This window comes from Dicentrarchus labrax, unplaced genomic scaffold (genome assembly GCF_905237075.1).
Source record: "Dicentrarchus labrax unplaced genomic scaffold, dlabrax2021, whole genome shotgun sequence".
Taxonomy (NCBI): domain Eukaryota; kingdom Metazoa; phylum Chordata; class Actinopteri; family Moronidae; genus Dicentrarchus; species Dicentrarchus labrax.
This window is the reverse complement of record NW_026136704.1, coordinates 19,485,594-19,508,902: the sequence shown is the minus strand read 5'-3', so window position 1 is coordinate 19,508,902 and position 23,309 is coordinate 19,485,594. Positions and strand designations below refer to the sequence as shown.

At 39.0% G+C, this 23,309-nt stretch overlaps 2 protein-coding genes across 4 annotated transcripts; both read right to left on the bottom strand.

Moving 5' to 3' along the window:
- Positions 1-1,035: 1,035 nt before the first annotated feature.
- On the bottom strand, positions 1,036-11,705 carry scn3b (sodium channel, voltage-gated, type III, beta). Of its 3 annotated transcripts, none has more exons than XM_051396712.1 (6): positions 10,956-11,705; positions 8,973-9,151; positions 8,637-8,865; positions 5,490-5,628; positions 2,669-2,752; positions 1,036-2,065 (listed from the first exon to the last, which is right to left on the bottom strand). In XM_051396712.1, the coding sequence occupies exons 1-5, from the start codon at positions 11,005-11,007 to the stop codon at positions 2,689-2,691; spliced, it is 663 nt and encodes a 220-aa protein (XP_051252672.1). In that variant the 5' UTR covers positions 11,008-11,705; the 3' UTR covers positions 1,036-2,065; positions 2,669-2,688. The 3 variants fall into 3 exon arrangements, with proteins under 3 accessions (XP_051252672.1, XP_051252674.1, XP_051252673.1); XM_051396714.1 differs by having other exon boundaries at positions 11,505-11,705; XM_051396713.1 differs by lacking the exon at positions 2,669-2,752 and having other exon boundaries at positions 10,956-11,704.
- Positions 11,706-15,680: 3,975 nt separating this feature from the next.
- LOC127361792 (uncharacterized) lies at positions 15,681-23,309 on the bottom strand. Its single transcript, XM_051396701.1, has 17 exons — positions 23,054-23,309; positions 22,821-22,947; positions 22,513-22,724; positions 22,249-22,411; positions 21,957-22,045; positions 20,730-20,890; positions 20,507-20,621; positions 19,491-19,687; positions 19,357-19,405; positions 19,129-19,275; positions 18,691-19,026; positions 18,423-18,520; positions 18,231-18,337; positions 18,059-18,138; positions 17,180-17,208; positions 16,948-17,079; positions 15,681-16,602 (listed from the first exon to the last, which is right to left on the bottom strand). The coding sequence occupies exons 1-17, from the start codon at positions 23,085-23,087 to the stop codon at positions 16,051-16,053; spliced, it is 2,628 nt and encodes an 875-aa protein (XP_051252661.1). The 5' UTR covers positions 23,088-23,309; the 3' UTR covers positions 15,681-16,050.

Genomic DNA, 23,309 nt, shown 5'->3' with positions numbered 1-23,309 from the left:
TTACTGGGTTGTATCCTCAGGGAGGCACAGTGTAACAATAGAGAGGGAAGAAGGAGAGACACAGAGAGGAGGAGAGAGAGAGAGAGAGAGAGAGAGAGAGAGAGAGAGGAGGGGGAGGGTCACTGAATTGCACTTTCACAATAGATCTCAAAGCCATAATGCTATATTGTTGGAGAGTTTATGGGATGTGTCACACAATCAATAACCAATTTATGGGAACTTGATGGAAGAATAAAGGGTGCACTTGTTACATTACCTATTTGCCATTCAGACTATATACCTGACCTTGGTAGGTTTGTGGAGGCATTCCTTCTGTTCCGGGATAGTCAATCAAGCCTCTTCCATTCCTCCTGTAGCAAAGTGTGCTGGGTGACTGGTGGCTTACATTTTTGTGCATAGAAGTAATATACCACTCTACATTTTTTATGGCTGAGCATAAATTAATGTGTTTCAACTATCGCAGGGTAACATCTTCACCAAGCAATCTGCCTTGCTACAGGCATGCCTGGGTTGCTATAACAACAGCTGCTGCTAAATCTGTCACTGCTGTGGGTCACGGCTAGCTAAAAGAGCAATGTACATCACATCTCTCCCTAAGTGCCAGTCTTTCTCCTTTTCTCTCTTCAAGCACCTTCACCTTTTGTTGTCTTTCTTTGTGTTCCACAACATTTCTGACCATGTCTAGGCCAGCTCTGCATAAAACTCTGCTTTACAGAACTGCATCTCAGCTCTGTAGGACTGACAATTAAAATTGACTGAGTTTAAAAACAAGTAAAAACAAATCGAAAGTCTTGTTTGTTAGCTGTATTAATGAGAGCTGGAAACACCAGACGGAACACCAGAGGTGCTTATTGTAGTTCATTTAAAGCCCACGTTTTTCCTTTCAACACCACCACCATCACAGATAATAAGGACAATACAAGACAGAAGCTGCTGAGAGTCAATACTGCATTTCTCTCTCAACATCCGGTAAAAGTCTAAAAGTAGAAGTAAAGTCTAAGAATTTTTCAGTAAACAATGGAGCTTCAACACACATTGTGGAATGCATTGTATTTAATTGATCAAAAGCAGCCCACTCACACAGGAGATATATCTGTAACAGACAATGTGACAGTGTGGTATGATTGAGTCACAAAATATATACATTTCTTCAGTGTTGTACTGCAGAAATAGGCACACATTTAGTCTCAATAGCAATGCTACTGTAGAACACCAGCAACAGTCAAAGCTTAAGAATAAATTGTAACTGTACGCAGTAAGACTTAACCTACCGATTGTACTTTGACATCAGTGCTGAACATGGATTAAAGATTTATACAGAGAAGAGGATAGGTAAGAGCTCTAGATGAAATCAGATCAACTGAAATAAAGTGATTGGATATAATATAATCTGTTTTTGTATATTTCCATTACATTGTGGTTTCACTGATGCTCACAGCAAAAAGGAGAAATGCACATCCATACAGTATAAAAGCTTTCCAATCCATTTTCATTAAAAATACAGTAAAGATAAAGATATTGGCCAATCCAAATAAAACTGTGACTCAAAATCTCAGTGTGGACTATAAAATTGTAATAAAACAAAGTGAACTAAACAAGGACTAGATAGTGAGTATATAAGTTGTGTATAACAGCCTTCACAGCAGTAGGACAAGGTATTTCCTTGGAACTTTTCTGTTTAAAGGTTATAAATCACAGAGGCACCACTAACTACTAAAATGATTAGTAACTCTACACACTGACAGGTCCAAATGAAGCATAGCTGGTATTTATCTGATAATAAGGGCAGGACACAGACATTTTTGTTCTTTAACCTGCTGTATTTGTGAAAGCACTTGATTTCAGATGCCTGGCACGAAGGTAAAAAGAGGAGAAAAATTGAGCACTTGGACAGTTTTGACTGACTCTTCACAAGACACAGTCGATACACAGGGGAGGTTGGTTGGCAGGATTCCCATGGATGTTTGAGAGCAATGATACCTTCATAGTGGCATCGATGAGGGCTGTGGAATATATGCCTGTTTCTGTCATATGACAACAAAGTCCCATCGGAATTGGTTAATACCTAAAAAGAGCAGAGAACATGTTCCCTCTTATTCAACAGGAATGATTTATATGCTAAATAAGCATATCACCAATATTACATTTACAAATTCAAAATTGGATTCATATAAACAACAGTGTCGTTTAGAACCATACTTCATATACATGCAAATCTCATACATTTTAGATTGCTCTAGTTTACTATTTTTCCTCAGTGCCAAAGGAAATGTTTGTAATGCATATATTTGACACTTGACTGAAATACTTCAAATATGATACTCTTACCATACATACTTTCTGAAGCCTAATTTAACACTAATTACCTTACATCAAACACATTCTAACATTCCTTACAGTAAATAATTGATAGTGAGAGAGATTGAGTGGAGAATGAGTACGAATGGAGGACTTGTGATTCGGTGAGAATTCCAAAAATGGCAGGAATGAATTTCCTTTTGAAGGGAACGAGCAAGAGGAGATACATAGTGTGTGGAAGCAACAGGACTGCACTACAGAACTGCACCAATTTATGGTAATGAGTAATACAAGTACAGAAACTAATCTGAAAAAGAGGGGGATGATTTAACTGACTTGGATCAGGGTGAGAGAGTCACATGTAAAATACCGTGTCATTGCAAACCACTTTTATTCGGTAACAGGAGCGGCTGGAGTGGCTTTCTGCTCAGAGGGGATGGCTAGGTAGTTTGTCCTGCAGGCAGATTTGTAGAAAAAACAGAGGAGTGTCTAAGAGCTTGTGGTAGGGCCCTCTTCACCACCGTATACCACAGACTAGTGCTGGTTAAGGTTTGAACAGCAGTAACTACTGTGGAACATGACTGACTATCCTTCATTTTGAGTCTGTGCATTCACATTTGTCCCTAATATGTAATGCCCTGAGGGAATGAATTGTAAACGATGAAAACCTTTTTTGTTTGCTCATAGTTATTTTCGAACATAGCACAACACACAAAATGAAATCAACGATAATCCTCTACATACACTTAATGAATAAATCTTAAAAACAACACAAATTAAAACTTACATGTATAAAAAGGAGTAGGAGGAAGTAAACCTTCACTGTAATGTGAGCAGTGGGGAGCTACTGTACAGGCTGCACACACCCCTCATACAGTATTTAATAGGAAACGTTAAAAACCACTATACTTTCACTAAATATGGACCCAGTTAAATAGAGCTGCAAAGAAACTGTGTAGACGAAGCAAAATTTAACAATAGTGAAAAGAGTTTTGTGACTCCATCAGCAAATTTCAGACATAGCCTCATTTTGTATCTCTTTGACAAATTATCACTTTTGCTGCTGCATTCCATCTTGTCCCTCAGTAACATGACTAATATGATCTGAGCCACTAATGCATCACAAAATGTCACCTCAAAAGGTTCTTGCCGTGGTACATATCCATTAAGCCTGGGTAGCTCAACACAAAACAGCCTCTTTGAGTGGGTGTAGCGTATAGGCCAATAATGGCTATGAGGTGGCCACAAGCCTTTCAGCTGCAGGCACTGATGAAGTTATACACATTCAATCACTGAATGCTTAACTTAATGTACTGGATCTGTTCATGGATCAGTAAAACTTTATCTAAATGCTGAGGGCAAACTCGATGTAATTTTTACATTAAAACAATATAAAAGTCAACAGGCCCCTCATGGCTTAAATGTGCCATTAAATGTTGCAACTAACTGTATATTACCGTCCATGGCCATTATTAACTAAAAAGAATTATGTAAATAAAATGTATAGCTATATATTTTTGTTATTGCTGAGTTCAAATAGTCTTGCATCGCCAGACATGTCACCACACTTCGTTTTAGTGCTGTGCCATCGTCATTTTGGTATAGGAGGGAAAATGCTGGCTTGTTTGTATTTCTTTAAACCAATCACAGTCATCTTTGGTGCGCTACACCCATGATGGCTGCCCTTGCAAAATAGTGCCAGAAGATAGCGGAAGGGGAGGAGAATGTCGACTGAAATAGTTGCCCAATGGCAGGCCTATACTAAAAGCCTACTTCCTGTGAGCCAGAATAAAGTACCATGCCTGTTAAATAAATATATATATAAATAATTACATTTATATCATAAACATTCAATGATTAGTCGACTAATGGCTTGAAGTAACAACTGCTCGATCAGAAAAATCTTTAGATTGGGGCAGCCCTGTTTAACACATTATTGCAAATATACCTACCACACAATCTATGTGAAATCCAGAAAAATACCATACAATCTCCTGAAATGAATTCTAACATTGATTAATTATCGATAATCGACCCGGCAACGGTTTGGCATTTTTTACTTTTACAATACAACAATACAATACAATTCAGTACACATGGACAATACAGTTTCAAATAATGAATGGATATATGGAGCTTTTCCTTCAAGGAAATTACTATTTTTCCCAGATTTAATACTAAATTACACAACTCTTTGTCACGTTTTTGTCAGTAATGGTAACCATAATGGTTATTATGGACCTGTAAAATAAATTGTTTTTGACCTTTTGGTCTCCTGGTAAACGACATGATGAATAAAAACACTGTACGACTGTACTATATTGTATTGCCATATATTTCAGGGCTTTTCTGTTATGCGTTATTGTGTTCATCCCCTGTATTCTTCTTCTGAAAACATACACAGTGTCAGAAATACATTGTGCAGTACTTGAGCTCTATGTGTCACTGCAGGAGTTGGATTTGGAATCAGGATTAATTTGTCCATAAAACCACAATAACCGGATCAGCGTGTGTGCTGTGTGTTATCTGTGATTGTTCTGTTCACGACATAAATTGCCTGTTCAAAATGTGTCGACCTGGATCAACTGGCCTCGTCAATACCATGACAATCCAGTGGGAACAGACTGTACAGGTGCATTAGGGTCCTTTGTCAGTGCTGACAAGGTGATGCAAAAAGTGAGTTTCTGATGGAGCTGCAAATCCACCACGAATGTTAAAAGGTTGTTAAGAAAAAAGAGCAGTCAGCAGCGCTTGGAATTATTCAGGCCTGTCAGGCAGTCTGAGTAAAAAGACAGATTACTGTTGCAGTACTGTTACAAACTGATGCAGTTTAGACTCAATTACCTTTCTGTCTGTCTGTCTTTCCCTCCCCCCTGTATTGGGCTCTCTTCCTCTTGACTGCTTTCTAAATCTCTCCTTCCGACATGTTTCTGAGGTTTTAGATTACTTTTAGGTGAGGCAGAAACTCGGGCATACACAGGTAACACTTTAACTTTTTTGGCTCACACTGTGTTGGTGACTCATAATATGAACACACTGCCTAGCTGTCTTGTGAGACATAGAAAAGAGAACGTTGGAACATATATGTATCTGGACATGTGAGACACAGTGTTTCACAGCCATATTCAGTTGTACTGTATTTATTTGTGTTTGCGTCTGACTGTGCATCTGTACATTTGTGTGGGACTCACGCTGTGTCCTGTGCCTGCTCATCAGACTTGGAGATCTTCCTGTAGCAGTAGACCATCTCTACCAGCAGCCAGAAGGTCAAGAACACCAGCAGCACATACATCATGATCTCAGAGTAGAGCGCTGTGGTGTCTTGACTGGCTGTGAAGCACAAACAACAGCAAGGAACATGTTTTATTCAGTGTGCATCCTACCTCTGAATGTTTTTTTTTGTGTGTTGAATAAAGCAGGGGAGACTTATTTATTCCAAGGATTTAGAACATTGCAAAGTTTGTTCATGTATGTGCAACATTGCTGACCCACAAGCAACTGTCAGTCATAATAGTGAAGGCAATATTTCTCTGATATACTTCAACTGTTTACTTTCATTTCACTTAATGAAGTCAAACTCAGTATGAACAGTAGTTTTTACTATGCAGCTGAACTTAAAGCAAAGCAAAGGCATGTTTTTTGGTGTGCATCCTGTTCGAAGATGCACATTCAAAATGATGCACAAACTATGTCGCACACACAACATTATGACATGGTCATTATACCTGTAGTACAATGATAATAGAGTCTAGAGAGCTGAAGGTGCCCTGTGGAGTTTTCTTGTAAACAAACAAAAATAATGCTTACATTCAGTGTTTCTTACTAGAAGGCATTGTGCATATCCTTGCATGTTAATTTCCTTCCTCATAAAATATTTGCAGAGCTTTGTTTACATCCATGTTTGCCTTCAAACAGTCTTCTTCACTGTTCTTGTTGCATCATGGCTACTTTTTGTTTGTGCCATCAACAACTGTCAGTGAATGGAATTGCGTCCATGTGTTCATACAGGTGTACACCTTGTAAAAAACATTGCTCCACAGCGCCACTAGTGGCCACAAACTCCACAGGGTTCCTTTAAATATGAAATAAGATGGATATACAAAGTCACAGTGGTTCTCAGGGCATGACAGATAGTTTAAGTTTATGATAACTTCATATTTTGGTCATATTTTGCATACTTTGCAATGGACTTGCAAGAGGAAGTGAAAATTGCACAAATAGTTGTGTGAACTTTGTTTTTGTATTATTCATTAAAAATTGAAGGCAATCTTAAAATCGCTAGTAGTTTGGTGGTGTACGACTCAACATTTTGCTCGGAAAACTTGGGAAACTACAATGATTAGTCAAATTTGAGGAAAAATTGTGGTTATTGGACAAAACTGCAAGGTCCCGCAGAATCATGGGGATTGGCTGAATTTACACGCTGTATCTCTGTTTTAATTGCTTTAACGACTTGTCTCCTGTCACTACCTCTTGGCCAGGTTGTCATTGTAAATGAGAACTGGTTCTCAATTGACTTGTCTTATAATAGTTAAATAAAATAAAAAATAAATAAAAAGGGGTCTTTTAATGGCAAGTAAGAGCAGGAGGAATGATTACAGCAACTAAAAGCTGCTTAGACTTTATAAAACATGAAGCTATTCTTTAATATATCACATTGCAGGATCATTATGAACCACTGTGAACCACTGTGCCAGTGAGCGTGTACCAAATTCCAGAAAGCCTGCTGACCAGACAGTTGACAGCTTTCACTGATATGATTCTGCAGCTTCTGCAAATAGAGGCTATTAGTGTAATATAATCCCTTAGATGGGAAAGCACAGATATGTTCGCCGTGAGATAATCCATTTTACTGCTATCGACATCATTACCGTAACATGATTCCCAAGCTATAATGTACAGTACACTGACTGACGGCTTTGTGAAATTTGATACCACAGTAGTATGGGATGTGAAGGAGAGGATTTTACATATGTATAGAAGATCAAACTAGTATATTTTGGAAAGTTGCACTTCGGAGGATAATCACATCCAATTTGCACTCTGGGATACAACTAGCCTACCTTTATTTGCCTCTGACAGTGAACTATACCACGTGCAAGCAGATTTAAATAATGTAAAGATAAAGAAATGGGGAGTATTAAGTAGTTCCAAATATACATGTTGTATTGTATATTCGATCATGAATGACACATTCAGCAAGCCAAGCATTCGGGAAGCAGAATACATTACCCCTTATATTAGAAAGCAAAGTAGTTGGTTTGAATTAACCCCTTCACTGACAACAGAAGAAAGCTTTGATGAACGATAAAGGTAGACAAAGCACAACACATAATTATTCCTCTTTAGTACAGTCATAACAAATGGGAGAGAAGGAAAGTGGTGTTGTTAGTGGCAGACTGCCCTCACACTGAAGCATCACTTAGTGAAAACAACGAGTTGAAAATATATAATAAAATGCAAAACCCACTTAAAGCGGTCTGATAAACACTTTATGCAACATGGAAGGAGGGGCATGTACAGCACAAAGAGAACACTCAGTACACAGAAGTCAACACAGCACAGACGAGTGTTTCTACCAGGAGGGATTGTAAATCAACACGCCTGAGTGGAACCTCTCCAGCATACACTGTGTGCAGCTGTATCATCGTTATCATTGTCGTCATCATCATCATCATCATCATATGTAACATAATAGCTGGGCCACTCAGCACTAAAATTTGCAAAACTGCAGTGAAATTATGAGTTATGCTGTCCTGAATCTGCAAAGCAAACTCTTTGGATTAAATTTACCTCAGTTCTGAGAATATTGGTTAGAATAAATCTGTTCTACAGATACTGTAAAGCCTGAGGGATAAAGATATTTTACACAGACTAATGCTGGGAAGATATTGGATATTTTGCAGTACAACTACTCCTGCTGAGACACTGCTGGACCGCCAAGAGCTTATATTTATATTAAGGCAAAATATGAATTATATATTTGCTTTGGGGCTGCCTTTTTAATTTTCAAAATGTTTAAATAAAACAAATTTGTGATGCAGTTGATTTGATAGACTGGAAAAAAACAGCTTAAGTGTCATTTGTTAGATGTGTATCTCTTGGGACTGCTGCCTATTTCTGGTAACTTCACAGAGGCATGACTCTACCTTTAAACAACAACAAACAGAAGTCTGAGGTCTGATTAACCTCATGCTTTAGATCTGGAATAACTGATTCATCTTAGCACAGAATCACAGCTGGACTTTACCTGCTGTATACAGAAAAGCATTTGGCTAAACCGGAGCACAGAACAGGGCAAAATAACATGGAAGAAAGTGGAAATCTATTAGCCGCACCTTGCGCTTTCACCCTCAACTTGATGTCCTTGGTGATGAAGACCGAGGGAGTGAAGAAGTCAAACTCAAACTTGCGAAGTACGTTGCACTCGAATACACCGGTGTCATTATAAGTGACGTTGATGATCAGGATGGAGACATCTTGCAAGTCCTGGCTCCCAGTCCAGTTCAGACGGCCCTTAAATGGTCCGTCTAATTCTACCTGTTTGTCATCCTCATACCTGAATATCTATGAGAGAGGAAAGGCAAGTGGGCATGCATAAAATATATACACTGTATATGTATGAAAACACAGATCATGTGTCATATCATATACAAAATATATCAGCAACCTACATGAGTTTTGTTGGGTTTCCTGTCTTTTTCTTTTGTTGGCATGTAGTACCAATCCACAAACGTCTTTGCTTTGATCTCCTCCCTCCTCATACAGGCGATGCAGGTCAACTTCATGGATTTCCCCAGGACTGCTTCTGTCTCCGAGGGGACATCGACACATACTGGCTGGCTCAGGTGGACTGGAGGAGCGTGGAAACGTTACACACATTTAACTCGTGAAATTTAATTTAATTTTTAATTTAACTGATGAAAGCTCAGTCAAAATGTCCAAGTTTAAAGTCCCCCTCTAGTCAAAAATGTGTTACTTCCCTTGGATGTTTGAGCTTTACTGTGCAGAATGATGCATGTGCAGAGGCTGTTTTCACATTAATCTGATTAAAGTTTATCTGTGCTTATCTTAAATCTGAGTTTTAGATGTGTAAGTACAATATGATTTTGGGATATCACAACCAGTTTGGAAGCCAGTTCTGGTCCAGTACGCAATGCACAAAAATATAATGTGGAAACCTCCAGTGCACAGACACTTGGACATTTCATTGAAGTAGGAGAAATCAAGTTACATTTCTGAAATAAAAACAATATTTGCACACTCATACATTTTGGATTTTTCAATGACAGAGAATTAGTAATTTCTTAGAATTATTAATTCTTAATTAATTAACATTCTTGTGGATCAGGATTATCATTCAAAGATCGTATAGGTCTTAAAACATGTTTGGAGGAAAGCTTGAACTGCTCTTTAACTAGTTTATCAGTAATTACACACGAGAAATGGAAACGTTTAAACAATTTACTGCAGGAGTTTTTGAGAGCACTCTTCAATACTCATCACTGAACATAACAGTTGCTTCAAAGTAAAAGCCTTTCAAAGTAAAAGTGGTTAAAGACGCAGCTATAATTCATCATTTCACATAAATTTTACAGGAGGATTACATCTGTCTTTTTTGTGTATAACAAATTACCGCGGTCAGTGACATTTTCAGCCTTTGTTCAACGACTGTGAGAATACAACTAGGCATACTGCTGTAACAGGCACAGTTTTTATCTGTAGTAATAAACTCATGGCCCAGTCTTTCTTATTGAGGTCATCAGCTCTTGCACTCTGTGCTTACATTCAATCCCGTTCTAAAACCAGACGCAAAACTCACTAAGCGTTAAGAAGACATAAATTCAATTATACAGTTCTGTGAGCAGTGGAAAGACTTGAGTCACAATACTGATAGCAAATCCAAGATCATCCAGGCCAATAAGCACTAATGATGGCCTCTGCCCATTAGTGTTAGCTGGCAGGGGGAGGAATAAATGGAGGGAGGGAGGGTTCAATGCAGGAACTGTGAATAGTGTAGGAGGACAGCAAAGTAGGAAGAAGAGAAATAAGTGATTGATAAATAAGTGCATTACAAGTGATAGAATAATTAGAGAAGGCAGGAAGCGGATGATAACATGGAGGGAAAGAATTGAGGGGATTATGAACACAAAGATTGGATCTCTTGCACTGTGAAGTGAGGCAGTAATCTCAGTAAGCTCTCGCCACATGGATGCCTTTGTGTGACTGTTGCTGTGTTGGGTCCAGTGCTCTTATATAACCCAAAGCCCCCCCTAGGCAGACAGTGACAACATCGATTCCATCTCATCCTTTTCATCTCATACAAACACATGGAAAGAGGAGAGAGAAACAAGGAAACAGAGAGATGGAGAGGAAACTAGAGAAAGGGGGAGGAGAAGGGGAAAATGAGTAAACATTGTGTCCTCTGTTCAATGGATTGATTTATTTCGCTAAAATGCTGACAACAGTGAGCGGTGCAGCACTGGGCAGACCTCAGTGGGACTCTGAAACTGGGTTTTGAGTTCACAGCCAGCTGGAAGGTTCACAAACCATTAACAAGGCCCATGATTACTCATCTATTATGGATCTGATGGAGTAAGACATGGAACATTCACAGCCAAACAAGATATTAGAAAATCTTGCACAGTTATACTTACCAACAAAACACAAAAGTATCAAAGTTTGCAGATGAAGTCTTTGAGTTACCATATTAAGCTCTTTCTGGCGCTACTGGTGGACAGTGTCCCTCTAACTTTCGCTTTCTGTGAAGTTGTCTTGCCAGGAATAAAAAAAAAACAGGAGTTGTTGAGATGACTTCAGGACCACGGACAGCGCCTCTCCTCGGCAGATGGGCGCGCAGGTAACTTTCCACTAAAAATCCCAAACTCTCTGGTTAAAAAAAAAAGCAGGATTTCAAACTACAAACGGTATAAAAGAGTTGTAGAAACGAGGCTGTGAGGTATCTACGTGCTCATCTATGGGCAGAGGTCTTCCAGTAACACCCTAACTCGCCATTCAAAATCTATCTAGACATAACTAACTACATTATTCCCTCCGCTCGGTGAAATAAGTCCGTGATGTGGAACAGTCCCTGGTCCACAACTGCTGTCATTCAGTCCAAATCCATCCAGAAAGCACAAGAAGAAAAAGAAAACAAGCGAATAGGAGGAACCTGTGGATTCTCACAAGCCGATTTAGTCACTTACTGTTGCGAGATGTGGAGCCTTGTTCACTCACGAACAGCAAAAGCAATGATACCGGTTCCCTTATTTCACCTCTCAAAGAATAACACTATTGATTGTTTGAAGTCTATTTCCTCCATTAAAGATGACTGATGACATTTCCCAGCCGCGGCTCACTGCCTTTGTTTTCCAGCAGTCACTTAGAGCTGGCAGCGCCGGGGCTTTGATACGCATGCGTGAGTCACTCCCTCCTACACTACAATGTGCATGACCATAATTTACTGTCATTTGGGAAGGCCTGACCAACTCACGATGCAGCCTGTTTGCATTTGCTTTTGACTGCCGGAGCTATACAAACAAAACCCAGCGTCTCAGTATCTACAAACCAAATACAAATCAGTTTTCAGCTTAAGAACAACAATGAGACAACTCTCAAACACTCTTTTTTTGTCATGTGTTATATAATCGTGTTTAGCAGCTGCTAGCAGAGCCCTTTCATTTTATTTATTACACATCACTACTGCATTATGCCTACTTCCCAAGTCTTAGACCACGGACGACATTAGGACCAGTTTCTAGAAGATATAGTGGTTCAACTGCAGTCTTTCTGTAGTACAACATGTTGTAGCCACAAGTTTACAACATTAGAGACATACAGGTTTACAAAGTGTATATACTATACACAATATGCATGCAAATGTACTTTTATCTACACATAAAGAATCAAACAGTTTATCACATGCCCGAATCCGTACTTTGAAATCATATAAATGCCAAGCACACACACAGGCCAATCTATATCTTGAGCGTACTGCAGCAATGGAGCTGATAAAATACTGTGCAGGACACAACTCACTAATCTAATGATCTTCTATCCTCTGGAGTTTAGCCTTAAAAGGGCCTGACCTTTTCTGCAATATTCAGTCTATATTTGGGTACAAACTGGTCCATGCTGCATGACTGGGCTCCAGCAACAATTGGTCTCTCTTTTCTTCTCATCTTTGATTGCCTTTTCTTTAATCATTTAAAGGATATACAATGTAATATCTGAAATATTTTTTACTAATTCAGTTGCAATGATTCAGTGATCCGGGTAGAAAAAGAAAGAACCTTATTTCTGTCCATCACACCAACACAACCTGCCGCAGAGAGGACTGAAGTGACTGCTGAACAGTGTAATTATATCACCTTTTTTTCTCTCACTGAAAGCTGCAGTGATTTGACTCTCTTGTAAAAGGCTGAAAGATGTGACGAGAATGCAATAAAATGGCCAACAGACTGAATCCACTTTTTGCCTTTTCCCCATCTTTCTCATTGTCTCTGTAGATCTGTGGTTCATCCAATATGAATATCTTTTCTTGGCTATTACACATCCATTATTTGTTTTAATCTTTATGTATTCCATTGGACATGAAAAGGGTTATATGCTGAAATTGTTTTATATAATCTGTTTGATTTGCTCACACGAAAGAAAATCTACTTATCCGGCTTCTAAATTCAACAGAATATAGGGTCATGATATCAAATATTGATAAGTAATTCCATCAGTATTATGATAATTATATGCAAACATACGTCTCTAAACTTGAGATATGCTGTTTCTACATTTTGATCTTTATGTCACAAACTAAATTCTTTTCTTTCATCTCAAATGTTTCCGAGACCAAGACCAAGAAATCAGGATTACTGTCATGTTTGATTTTGTTATCTGCCAACTCCATGAAAGAACAAAACATGTTGAGATCAACCCGTGACACAACATCCTCAGGACTGAAAGATGATAATCTCACTGTGACATCACAGCATTTAATCTTGCATTGTTGCCATTGTGTCTGGAGTAACGAGCGGATTACTCCAGAGGAGAACAAGAATCAAGGGTTTTAGAATGTCAGCATTATTTATTTCTTTTAAAAGGGCACATGTGAAGTAATAAAAAGGGAAAAACTGTAAATTTCTGTTTTGTAAACATCAAAATAAGTATGCTTTGAGTGCATGTTGTGTTAGAGCTGTAAAACACTGAAACTGAGTGAATCCACTGGTTTACGCGGTAATGCTTAGTAGTTGTTGCAGATTTTAATGTAAAAAGAACAGCAAAGAGGAAGCTGAGTGCACTCTCGTGTTGCTGTCAGCATCAGCAGTAGGCTGGCACTCTGAGGAGCAGACTAAATATGGCAGGCCTGGTTGAACCACATCCTGCAGATAAGGAAACCATAGCAACAGTAATGCAGTGCCATGGTGACGACAGGAGGCCTGCTTAGCGACAGCCCTGCAGACTCAGGAAGACAACAAGCCTCAAACCCAGCTCTCATTTTCACAGGCATCCTATGTGTTTGATTTACTTTCTAGAAAAAGAAAGGGGTGAATAAATAATGTTTTTACTCTTTAGGTGTTGCTTTCTTTTCAGGTCAAAGGGCTTTCACAGAAGGGTGCACGAATGTGATGAATACAGCACATTTTGAGTAACTCCAAAACAAGAAAGCAAGAGGACAGTTTTGTGTGGTGAATTTCAGCCAAACATAGTTTATATAAGGGAGTGAGTAATTTCAGTCTCTTTGTGTATAAATAAGTGGGTTAGAGAGAGAGTGTGTTTTGCACATGTATGTACTCTATACATCTGAGTGTGTGTGTGCGAACGTCCCCTTGAGGATGTTGAAGAGAGCAGATTTCTAGGGATTTGGAAGGATTTCAAGATTATAACATGATTACAGCAGACAGCCATGGATGAAACATGTTGGAAATTGAGATGTAAATCTCATGTGCAGCTTAGAAAAACCTCTTAATGCTGGAATGTGGACAGTATAAGAAGGACTTTACTTATCTCTCTAAACATCTATAATCATCCGTTCCATCCAGCTGTATCTATACATCAAGCACTCTACTCAATATGTGTGAAATATCTTTGGATTAGGAAATTATGGCGTGTGTATACTGTATATGTACATATTTATGTGCATATACTCACACCAACATTACACAAAAACAGTGTTCCTAAAATAACTCCCATGTTGATCAAAACAACTAGAGCAAACATAATGTTATGCCACTGAAAATCACCAAACAAAGACATACACACACATGGCTCCAGAGCAGCTCAGCATGGAGTTATATGATGCCATGTCCCATTGTGAGGCAGACACACAGACCAGGGCAGTGGCACATAGCAGCTAATCTAATTGATAAGGCATATAATCTCAGGGAGCCACTGAAAGATACACCGCTTATGCACAAACACACACACACACACAGCTACTGGGCAATGCCAGAGGGGACTTGGCACAGGGCTCTAAGCTAACACTGATAGTAAGTGAAGACTTGTTCCGTCTGACCTTCTGATTTGGCTCACAGCCCCCTGTAGGAATACTCACTTTCTATTATAAGACCCAGAACCCTGCGCGTCAGATAAACTATCGAACCAGAAGAAGGCAGAAGTCGTGCAGCATAGACTTCACTTCTGCTGCAGATCCAACAGGATTTCAAGTTTAGCTACTTTTGCTTTCACTTGGTTAAACCTGTCAGGGGTAATTCAAGAGAAATATTCACAGGGTGGCAAAAGGGCGGTATGGAGATTTTAAGTAGCGTCAGAAATATATGCTGATTTAATCACAAACAATTGCATATATCAGAATTTGCTTGGAAAAACCCCCAAATTAAGATATTTGAACTCAAAACATTACATTATTGTGGAACATTAGTAAAACATTGAATATAAATATCTAAAGGTGGCATTTAGAAATCAATAAATTGTTTTATTTCCAAATATTCCGACAATTTTCCAACTAGATGTCTTTTTTCATTGAACTGAAGCCTATCACTTTGTCTAAAATGTGACCATAACAGATTATTAAATTATATTTTTTTAATATTTAATATATATTATTTTTTAAATTAATCTAAATTAATGTGTTAAATTTGACAGCATTTAACACCAGCTGGGGTGGCTAGGCATTTTTCACAGGTGGCAGCTGCCACCCCATGCCAACCCTCTCGGTCCGCCCCGTAACCTGTTGGTCACAGAGAAGGTTTACTATGATGAAAAGGGCTTGAAGAAAAAAGGTTAGACAACCTGCATATGTGCAAAACAGAGAAAGGAGGAGGCAGTTATTGTAGTTCAAGATTAAATATTCATGAATACATGTAGGTCATCACCTCTACACAAGCAAGAGGTTGTTGTGAGCAGGAACCAACACAGACGCACAAGTGTCACCTTGTGTTCATTCAGCTGAAGTTTATTGTCTTAATTAGAATATGGTAATGAACAAAGCCTTTCTCAGAGACCGGTATTAACTCCTGACTGAGAAACTATTTGGACAAGATGACAGACTGTGTCACACTGCTGCTTGTTGCCAGAAATAATTTCTGTCCGGGATCACAGATAATTAAAAAGAACACAGCTGAATTGTTTAAAAGCTGGTGCAAATTAAGACAGAGGTCACTCGGATCATTCCTCGTCAAACACAATATAATATTACACTGTGTGTAGATAAGCTATTTTAGGCTCAGCATGAAAAAGCAAAACAAGGAGGGAGACCGAGAAGTGACGGTGAGAGAACCGCATAAAAACACACATTATTCAGCATTTATCTACATTCAGATCCAGCTTCTGACCAGTAGGACCCAGCATGTCATCAACATCTGTATGTCCAGTTGTATTTTTTATTGTGATCTGACTGTTTAGCTCCTGCTTTCCTGTGACATTAACATGCAGCTGATCTTGGCTCTCTAGCATCTGGCAGCCCAGTAATGTTCCAGGGTTGTTGCTCTGGACTGTGTCACTCCTCTGCTGGTCAGAAATATGACTCTCCACTTTATAGTTATTGCTCTCTACGGTTTGTTGGCTGTGACTCTGGCTAGCTGGAATGCAGTCCTGCCGCTGGCCGTCAGCAGGACTGCAGCCATCTATGCTAGGATAATGCTCCCTCTGCCCCTGCTGAGTGGTGCTGCTGTCTGTTTGACTATGGCCTCTTGTCCCATCTTTTGACTTGCTGTCACGCTGCTGGCACCGTCTGTTCTGGCCTAATGTGATTTGGAGCTCATTGAGGCGCTGTGATACATGGCGTCTCTTCAGTTCCAGCAGGATTGTTCCATTACGACTCAGGCTTGGCATGCTTGTTGGTGTTGCCCTCTGTGAAAGGATACATCATAGAGAATGGATTGTATATGTGGTGGTAAAAGATAAATGAATTCCAGTCTCAAGCAACAATGCAAATATGCAAATGTAACGCACATCATACTCATGCATATTGATTCACACATTTTTCTTAAGTCAAGGCTAAACAGGAGGGAATGAACATGGCAACATGAAAAGTGAGATAGAGTTAAATAACATATTTCAGCATGTTGACATTTGTAGGAAATAAAACACTAAGAGATCATTTCTAGGCTTTCACAACACAATAAAATGAACATGCAGATGAATTCTTTGGATTATGTAATTATATATGCAATGTGTAATATTCCAGTTTATTACCTCAGCATGGTTGCCAGCACTGTTCTCTCTCTCCTTTAGCCGTGCACTCATTTGAGCTCTCTCTTGTAGCTGCACACTCAGCTGCAAGAAAGACTCATTCATGCTGTCAATTTCTTCCTCTATACAGGACATCTGTAATGGAGGAAATTGTGAATTAACAAGAGCGGCGCTTGAAGGACACTGACTGCTCTCGTAAATTAAGACAGTTTATGATTTTATAATAGAGCGTTACCTGCATCGGTGTCCCTTTTGGTGGTAAACCTGCAGAAATTTAACTTTTTTAAAGATCTTTGATTCTTCAGAATTGAAAAAATTAAAAATATCTTAATGGAATCTATATTGATGGAAAAGACACAACAACTGAAACACCCAATAATAAATGATTACTGTGTACCTAGCAGAAGCACCACCTATTGCGTTCAGAATAGCTTCAGTGCTCATTGGCATGCTGTCATTAAAGTCATGAACTGTGTGTACTAGGATATTGGACCATTCTTCTGGAACAAAGGCTCTTTAGTTGATGAAGGAGGTGAAAATCGACTTCATTCTTTTTCTCCCCAGGACTTCCTATAAAGGTTTAATGATGTTTAGATCTTGTGACTGGGGAGCAATGGAAAAGCGTCTGACTTCCATCTTAAATCACGATTAAATGTGTTCATTAGTTGATATGGCTGCATTATTGTTGTGAAATATGGGAATGTTATGGGTTTCACAGGATAGCTTACCAATTCTGTTATGGATCAATAGCTGCAGGAATGAAAATGGCTAGTAAGACCTTAATAGATTTTCCATGATCAAGGGTCAAGAGTTTGTGCTCCTTACACTAGGGTTTTTTTTTTAATCTTTTATAATATATCAATACACCAGGATTTAAAAAAAAACCTGGTTGCTTGTTGATGCATGTCTGCTAAAATATTTATGTTGTAACTTGGCAGTGACAGATGCATTGTGTGAAATGTAAGGTTTTTGCACAACTTCTAAGGTTCAGTCAAGAACTTTCTTATTATGATATGTGGTTTTTTACAATGTTTTGGTCAGAGAAATTGTTGTTATTGATTTTGCATACTGTATTATCTAACTGTGTCTTACTAGAAAGGAACAATTTTCTCACCTGTGTCTTTGTCCTCAGCTGAACTCTGTTTGAGGGTTGCGATGAGCTGCTCTAACTTGAAATATTTGTATTTCTCCAGTCTAAATTGTAAGAAGAAAGTTAAAGGTTGTTTAACTACATGATTTTTAGAGGGGATACAACTCTCTGCTGAAGGTTATACTTTCTCACCAACCTGCAAGCTAATAGGTGCTCAGTGAACTGTGTTTCAGTGGGAACTCTAATGTTGAGAAATTCATCAACTAATGCACCATGCTGCTCCTCTGAAGCATCAAATTTTGACTGTAAAAAGAAAGAATAAAAAGTTATCTGTCCCTACTCTTGCAGTATAAGTATGATGTGTGAGGCTAAAATAGCACTTACACACCTCTGTTGTGCTCCATTTGAAAGAAAAGTTGAACAGCTGAAGGCTTAAAGCTGAAATAGCCTCATGGAGTGCTTGCATAAAGCTCTGGGGTTTAGATCCTGGATAAAAGAAAAGAAAAACAAATATCATATTGTTTCCAAAGAAGATTACGTACTTACGCTTTTAAAGATGATTATCAGAGCTATTATACTGAACTAAACCACTGTTTCAAAAACATGACACAAGCTTGGGTCTCAAGACTCTCCTCCGTTACTATCTGTCAGATTACCTGATGCTATGTGGGCCATGGACTCCAGAAGGGTAGCAATGAAATGTCCCACATGCTGAAGCTTTTCCTCTGATAGATAAAGGATTTGATTGGCTGCATCAAAATAAAAGTCCCTTGAGCATTGTGCCAGCAGAGCCTCATTAGAGGAAGATGGAGAACCAGGGATTGACTTGGCGAGCAACAGCAGCACAGAAGGGAACAGGGGACAGTTTGCAAGCAACTGCATCACTTGGCAACCAAAAAGGAAGACGGCAGAGTGTTGAGGTGAGAGGTTGTCCAGTGCAGTCGGAATAAGTTGCCCATCATTGTTGTCCTGGATAGAATGCTCTGTAGTTGCTAAAACATATGACACAAATGTTTTAATTTTTAATTTTAGGGTTATATTCATTATAACCTAAATTTCTTGGATTGAGGCTTTTTTAAATTATGTTTCTGTACCATGGTGGAGATGATGATTAGATTCAGCTGTGGTAAGTTCCTGTAAAGACTGTTGGATCTCTTGCAGGGTCTTGAATAGAGGAGATATGCAGACCAACTTGGACAGGTCATGGTCACTTAGACAAGGAGCTGTGCTCTGTAGATGGACTGAGGAAAGACAGGATCATCTCACTGTTGTGACATAACATCCTGATGCTCTTAAAAAATGAAACAAACCTTTGCTCTTACCTGGTTCATGGGGAAGAGCTTCTGCTTTGGTCATATTCACTGATGAACACTGAGGACATAATTTGAAAGAGTAAATGATTATCTACTAATTACTCCAAGATATGCTACAAACAGAACAAATGCCACTACAGTACCTGCGTATAACACATGTTTGTGTCACCGGGTTGTATGTATCCAGATTGTGGCTCACATTCCCTGGCATCATGAGGACCAGTATGACAGTACGGGGGACCAGACACATCCTGGTTATGCCAACCTTCTCCTGTCAGCCTGCATAAGAGAGCTTCCACTGATCTGAGAACAGCTCCCAGTAATGCTACAGAGGCCTCAGCTGGGGTGATATGGATGTTCAGTTCCATGCAAGAAATAGTTCAGAGAAAAACAATTAATAAGGGATGTGACACAGTTTTAAGCACAACAATGGGTGATTTAAAGAGTAAAGAGTCAGGCAGATATGAGTCTTTTGGCCATTAAATAAAAGGAAGTATTTGAGCACTTGTGTGTTATACATTCTGCCACACACAAGAATAGTGCAACATATTGGGGAAAACACACTATTTCCAAGTCAAGTCAAGTCAAATTTCATTTATATAGCCCAAAATCACAATTTGCCTCAGGGGGCTTTATACTCTGTACAATAATCAACACAGGACAGAACTCCCAAATTGGAAGACATACAACTGATGTCAAGAGTGTAAACCAACAAAATCCCATTATATAAAGATTTTGATGACACAATGTCTGGTACATGAAGATTACAAAAAATATGTGAAGAATGTGGATCCAGGAAGACACTGAAACAACTTCAGATGTCAATGTCCATCATGGAGACATCTCTTTACTTATTCACTTACTTGCCAAGAGTTAGATGAGAAGATCAATACCACTGGAAGACAGCAGCCAGTTAGCTTAGCTTCGCATAAAACAGGGGGAAACAAGCACTCATAAAGCTTTGAATGTTGGTTCTTTGTGCTAAGCTTAGCAAACCAGCTGCTGGCTGTAGCTTCATGTTTTATAGTACAAACATGAACGAACTATCAATGTTCTCATCTAACTCTCGACAAGAAAGCAAATAAGCATCCTTCCCAAAGCTTTGGAAAGATCAGTTGCTCTAATGAAATCACTTACTGTATCACTATCAAGTTTTTACCTTGTGTATCTCTCTCTCCTGCACTGCTGTTAGATGGTTTATCCCTCATTGCATTATGGACTAGCAGCTCCTTAAGAAGACTAAGTTTTTTATGATCCATATTCTCAAAGACGTTCTGAAAGAAAACAAATCATTTTATATGTTTTCTTGCAGAATTTGAGGCACACATTTTAAATATTACACATCTAATGGTTAACTCTTTCTTAACTAGAGTGAAACTCACCTTGAGTGTTTCAGTCTGTTGACAGATGTTTCTATAAAACTCCTGTGTGTCTTTGCGGTGTCGGGCCAGTTGTGAGGCTATGTGGAGGTTCTGATCCTCTAGTTTGTCATAAAGAGTCTTCACATTGAACTCCTCCAAATCACAACACCCTGACACACTTCCTAAATGGGAGTATAATTAATAGGTAAGTTAGTGAAATAGTTGAAATAAAATAAAATAAAATCAACGGTGAAAGGCCTCAGCGTGCCATCTTAAAGAACTGAGGAGATAATGCTTGTGATGAATGGCTGCACCTTGAAATCAAAATCTCTCTCAACTGGGCTCCATAATAATTCAGTAGAGTGTCTCTAGCTCTTTAGACTGTGTGGGACAGAGCATGCAATGGATGATAAGTACTTGAATTAAAATTGCAGAGGCTAACTAGAGAGTTAGAGATAACAGCACAAGTCATTAGAGTGTGATATTAGCCATTATTTTCTTTATCATCAATCAAATGGGGAATAGGCTGTTAACTGCTACCTGGTCATGCGTGATGGTTTCATAATGACTAGGCCAATGGACGTTTAAACGCCCTATCAAGCTGCATGAATAATGCAATAAGCACTAAGTGAGAAACATTAAAGTCAACGCAACCTCATGGTTCAAACATTATCCCAGACTTGAAAGAAACAATAGCAAATATATTGAAAACCAGTAAAATGAATAAGAGTTGCCAACGTGTTTTTTTTTCGTGAAACCTTTTCAATGAATAATTTATGACCAGGTCATTGAAGTAGTGCAGAAAATATAAAAACAGATGGTTAAATTTAACCAAACCATGGTTGCAGAAAGTTAGGCTCAAGGCTGTCTTTAGTAGGCCTTAACCATAAAACCCTATATACTATGCGTTTAGCCATGCTATGCTTAGAATTTAGCTCAAAGCACCAAAGTACAGCTTCACAGAGCCACACAGTGAAGCAGTCGATGGTGAAATTCTTTGATCTCAGGCGACTCTTCCAGATGTATATAATAATATGTAAAAATAAATATGAGGAAATGGAAAGAAATCTTTGTAATCATTTCAGCATATAACAGAATATAATTCACTAAATAATCTTTAGGATTCTATTGGAAAATGTCCACCACACCCACAGGTAACACCATTATTTTCTGACACTACTAATGTTATTTTGAGGGAGAAGTATCATGTTTCAGGAGGAAGGGAATAATAATAAACAGTGAACTTACCTCCTTTTGAAACAGCGGGTTCCTCAGATTCTGCTCCCTCTCCTACACCCCTACTGCCTAGGAAGCCACCTAGGCTTGGGACAACTATGCTGAAACACAAAGCCACACATTTTTATGTCTTATGTCATTTTACATATTTTATATAAAGAGGTTGGTAAGAACAATGAGACAGAGAGGAGGGCGACTTTAGCATATATAACGAAGGGTACATGGATAGTATGTGCCACAAGGACACCAAACATCAGTGTCCTGACATGAAAAAACACGCTATTAGTTCTTATAGCCAACATACCTGTCTCCACTGCAAACACAATCCACTGGACAGAAGGGCTCCCCAAGGCTGCGCCACTTTGGCTTAGTCCTCCACTGGGAGACAAGTTTTGCTTTGCCAGGTCGTAGAACTAGCACTGTGGTGGTCACAACCACAACTAGAACCAGCAGCAGACTCAGGATCCCTACACACAGTTAGCATTGTGTCACAATAAAACTAGGGTTAACCCATTCTAAACATACACTTGCAAGATAAAATGTTGAGCAAACAGTTGGAATAAAACACCTGCTATAACTCCCCAGTCAGGTAGAAGGTTGAGTCTGTGCTGCTTGACAATGCCGTACTTGACCAGCTGTGCTGGGGTCATGGGCTGGAAGACGGAGGCCCGAGGGTCACACTCTGTCCCCTCCTCACTGACAACCACCACCATACTCCACTCTGGGACAGCATTATCAACGAACACATACTTCCCTGTTTCTGAAAACACATGGGCAAACCTGTGAAAATGATCAGAGATGGAAGAAATGGTCACAAAATTGGATTTTAAATAATCAACACTTAAGACTCTAAATGCGGTATGGACTCATTGCTACCTTGTAGAATTGAAGTTTGTCTGCGTTATGAGTGTATGCAGACGTCTGAAGGCACCAAAATCCCAGCTGGGGTTACTGTTAAATAGGTGGTCTTTCTGATACACTGGGAAGTGGCTGAAATGGCGGTCTTAGGGATTTAAAATAAAGTTATTGCAAGATTACAGTGTTTACAACTGAAATAGATCACACCATCGTTATAAAAACAACATGCAAGTAAACAAACTCAGCGGTACCAGTGTGGTTGATGGTGAGATGGAAAATGAGCATGTCACCAGAGGACAGACAGGCGATGGGGTTGGGGATACGGGGAAGGACAGCAAAGTTGGTTGCAGCATTATCATCATCCCCTGTGTCTCTCCTCTTTCTGGGTCTTGTATTTAGAACTTCTATTGGTTCTGAGTTAAATCAGTGTTAAATCAATTGTCAACTATTTTCCTGTAAAATTATACTGGATACAAGAACTAAATGCGTTGATTAGAAAACTTTAAA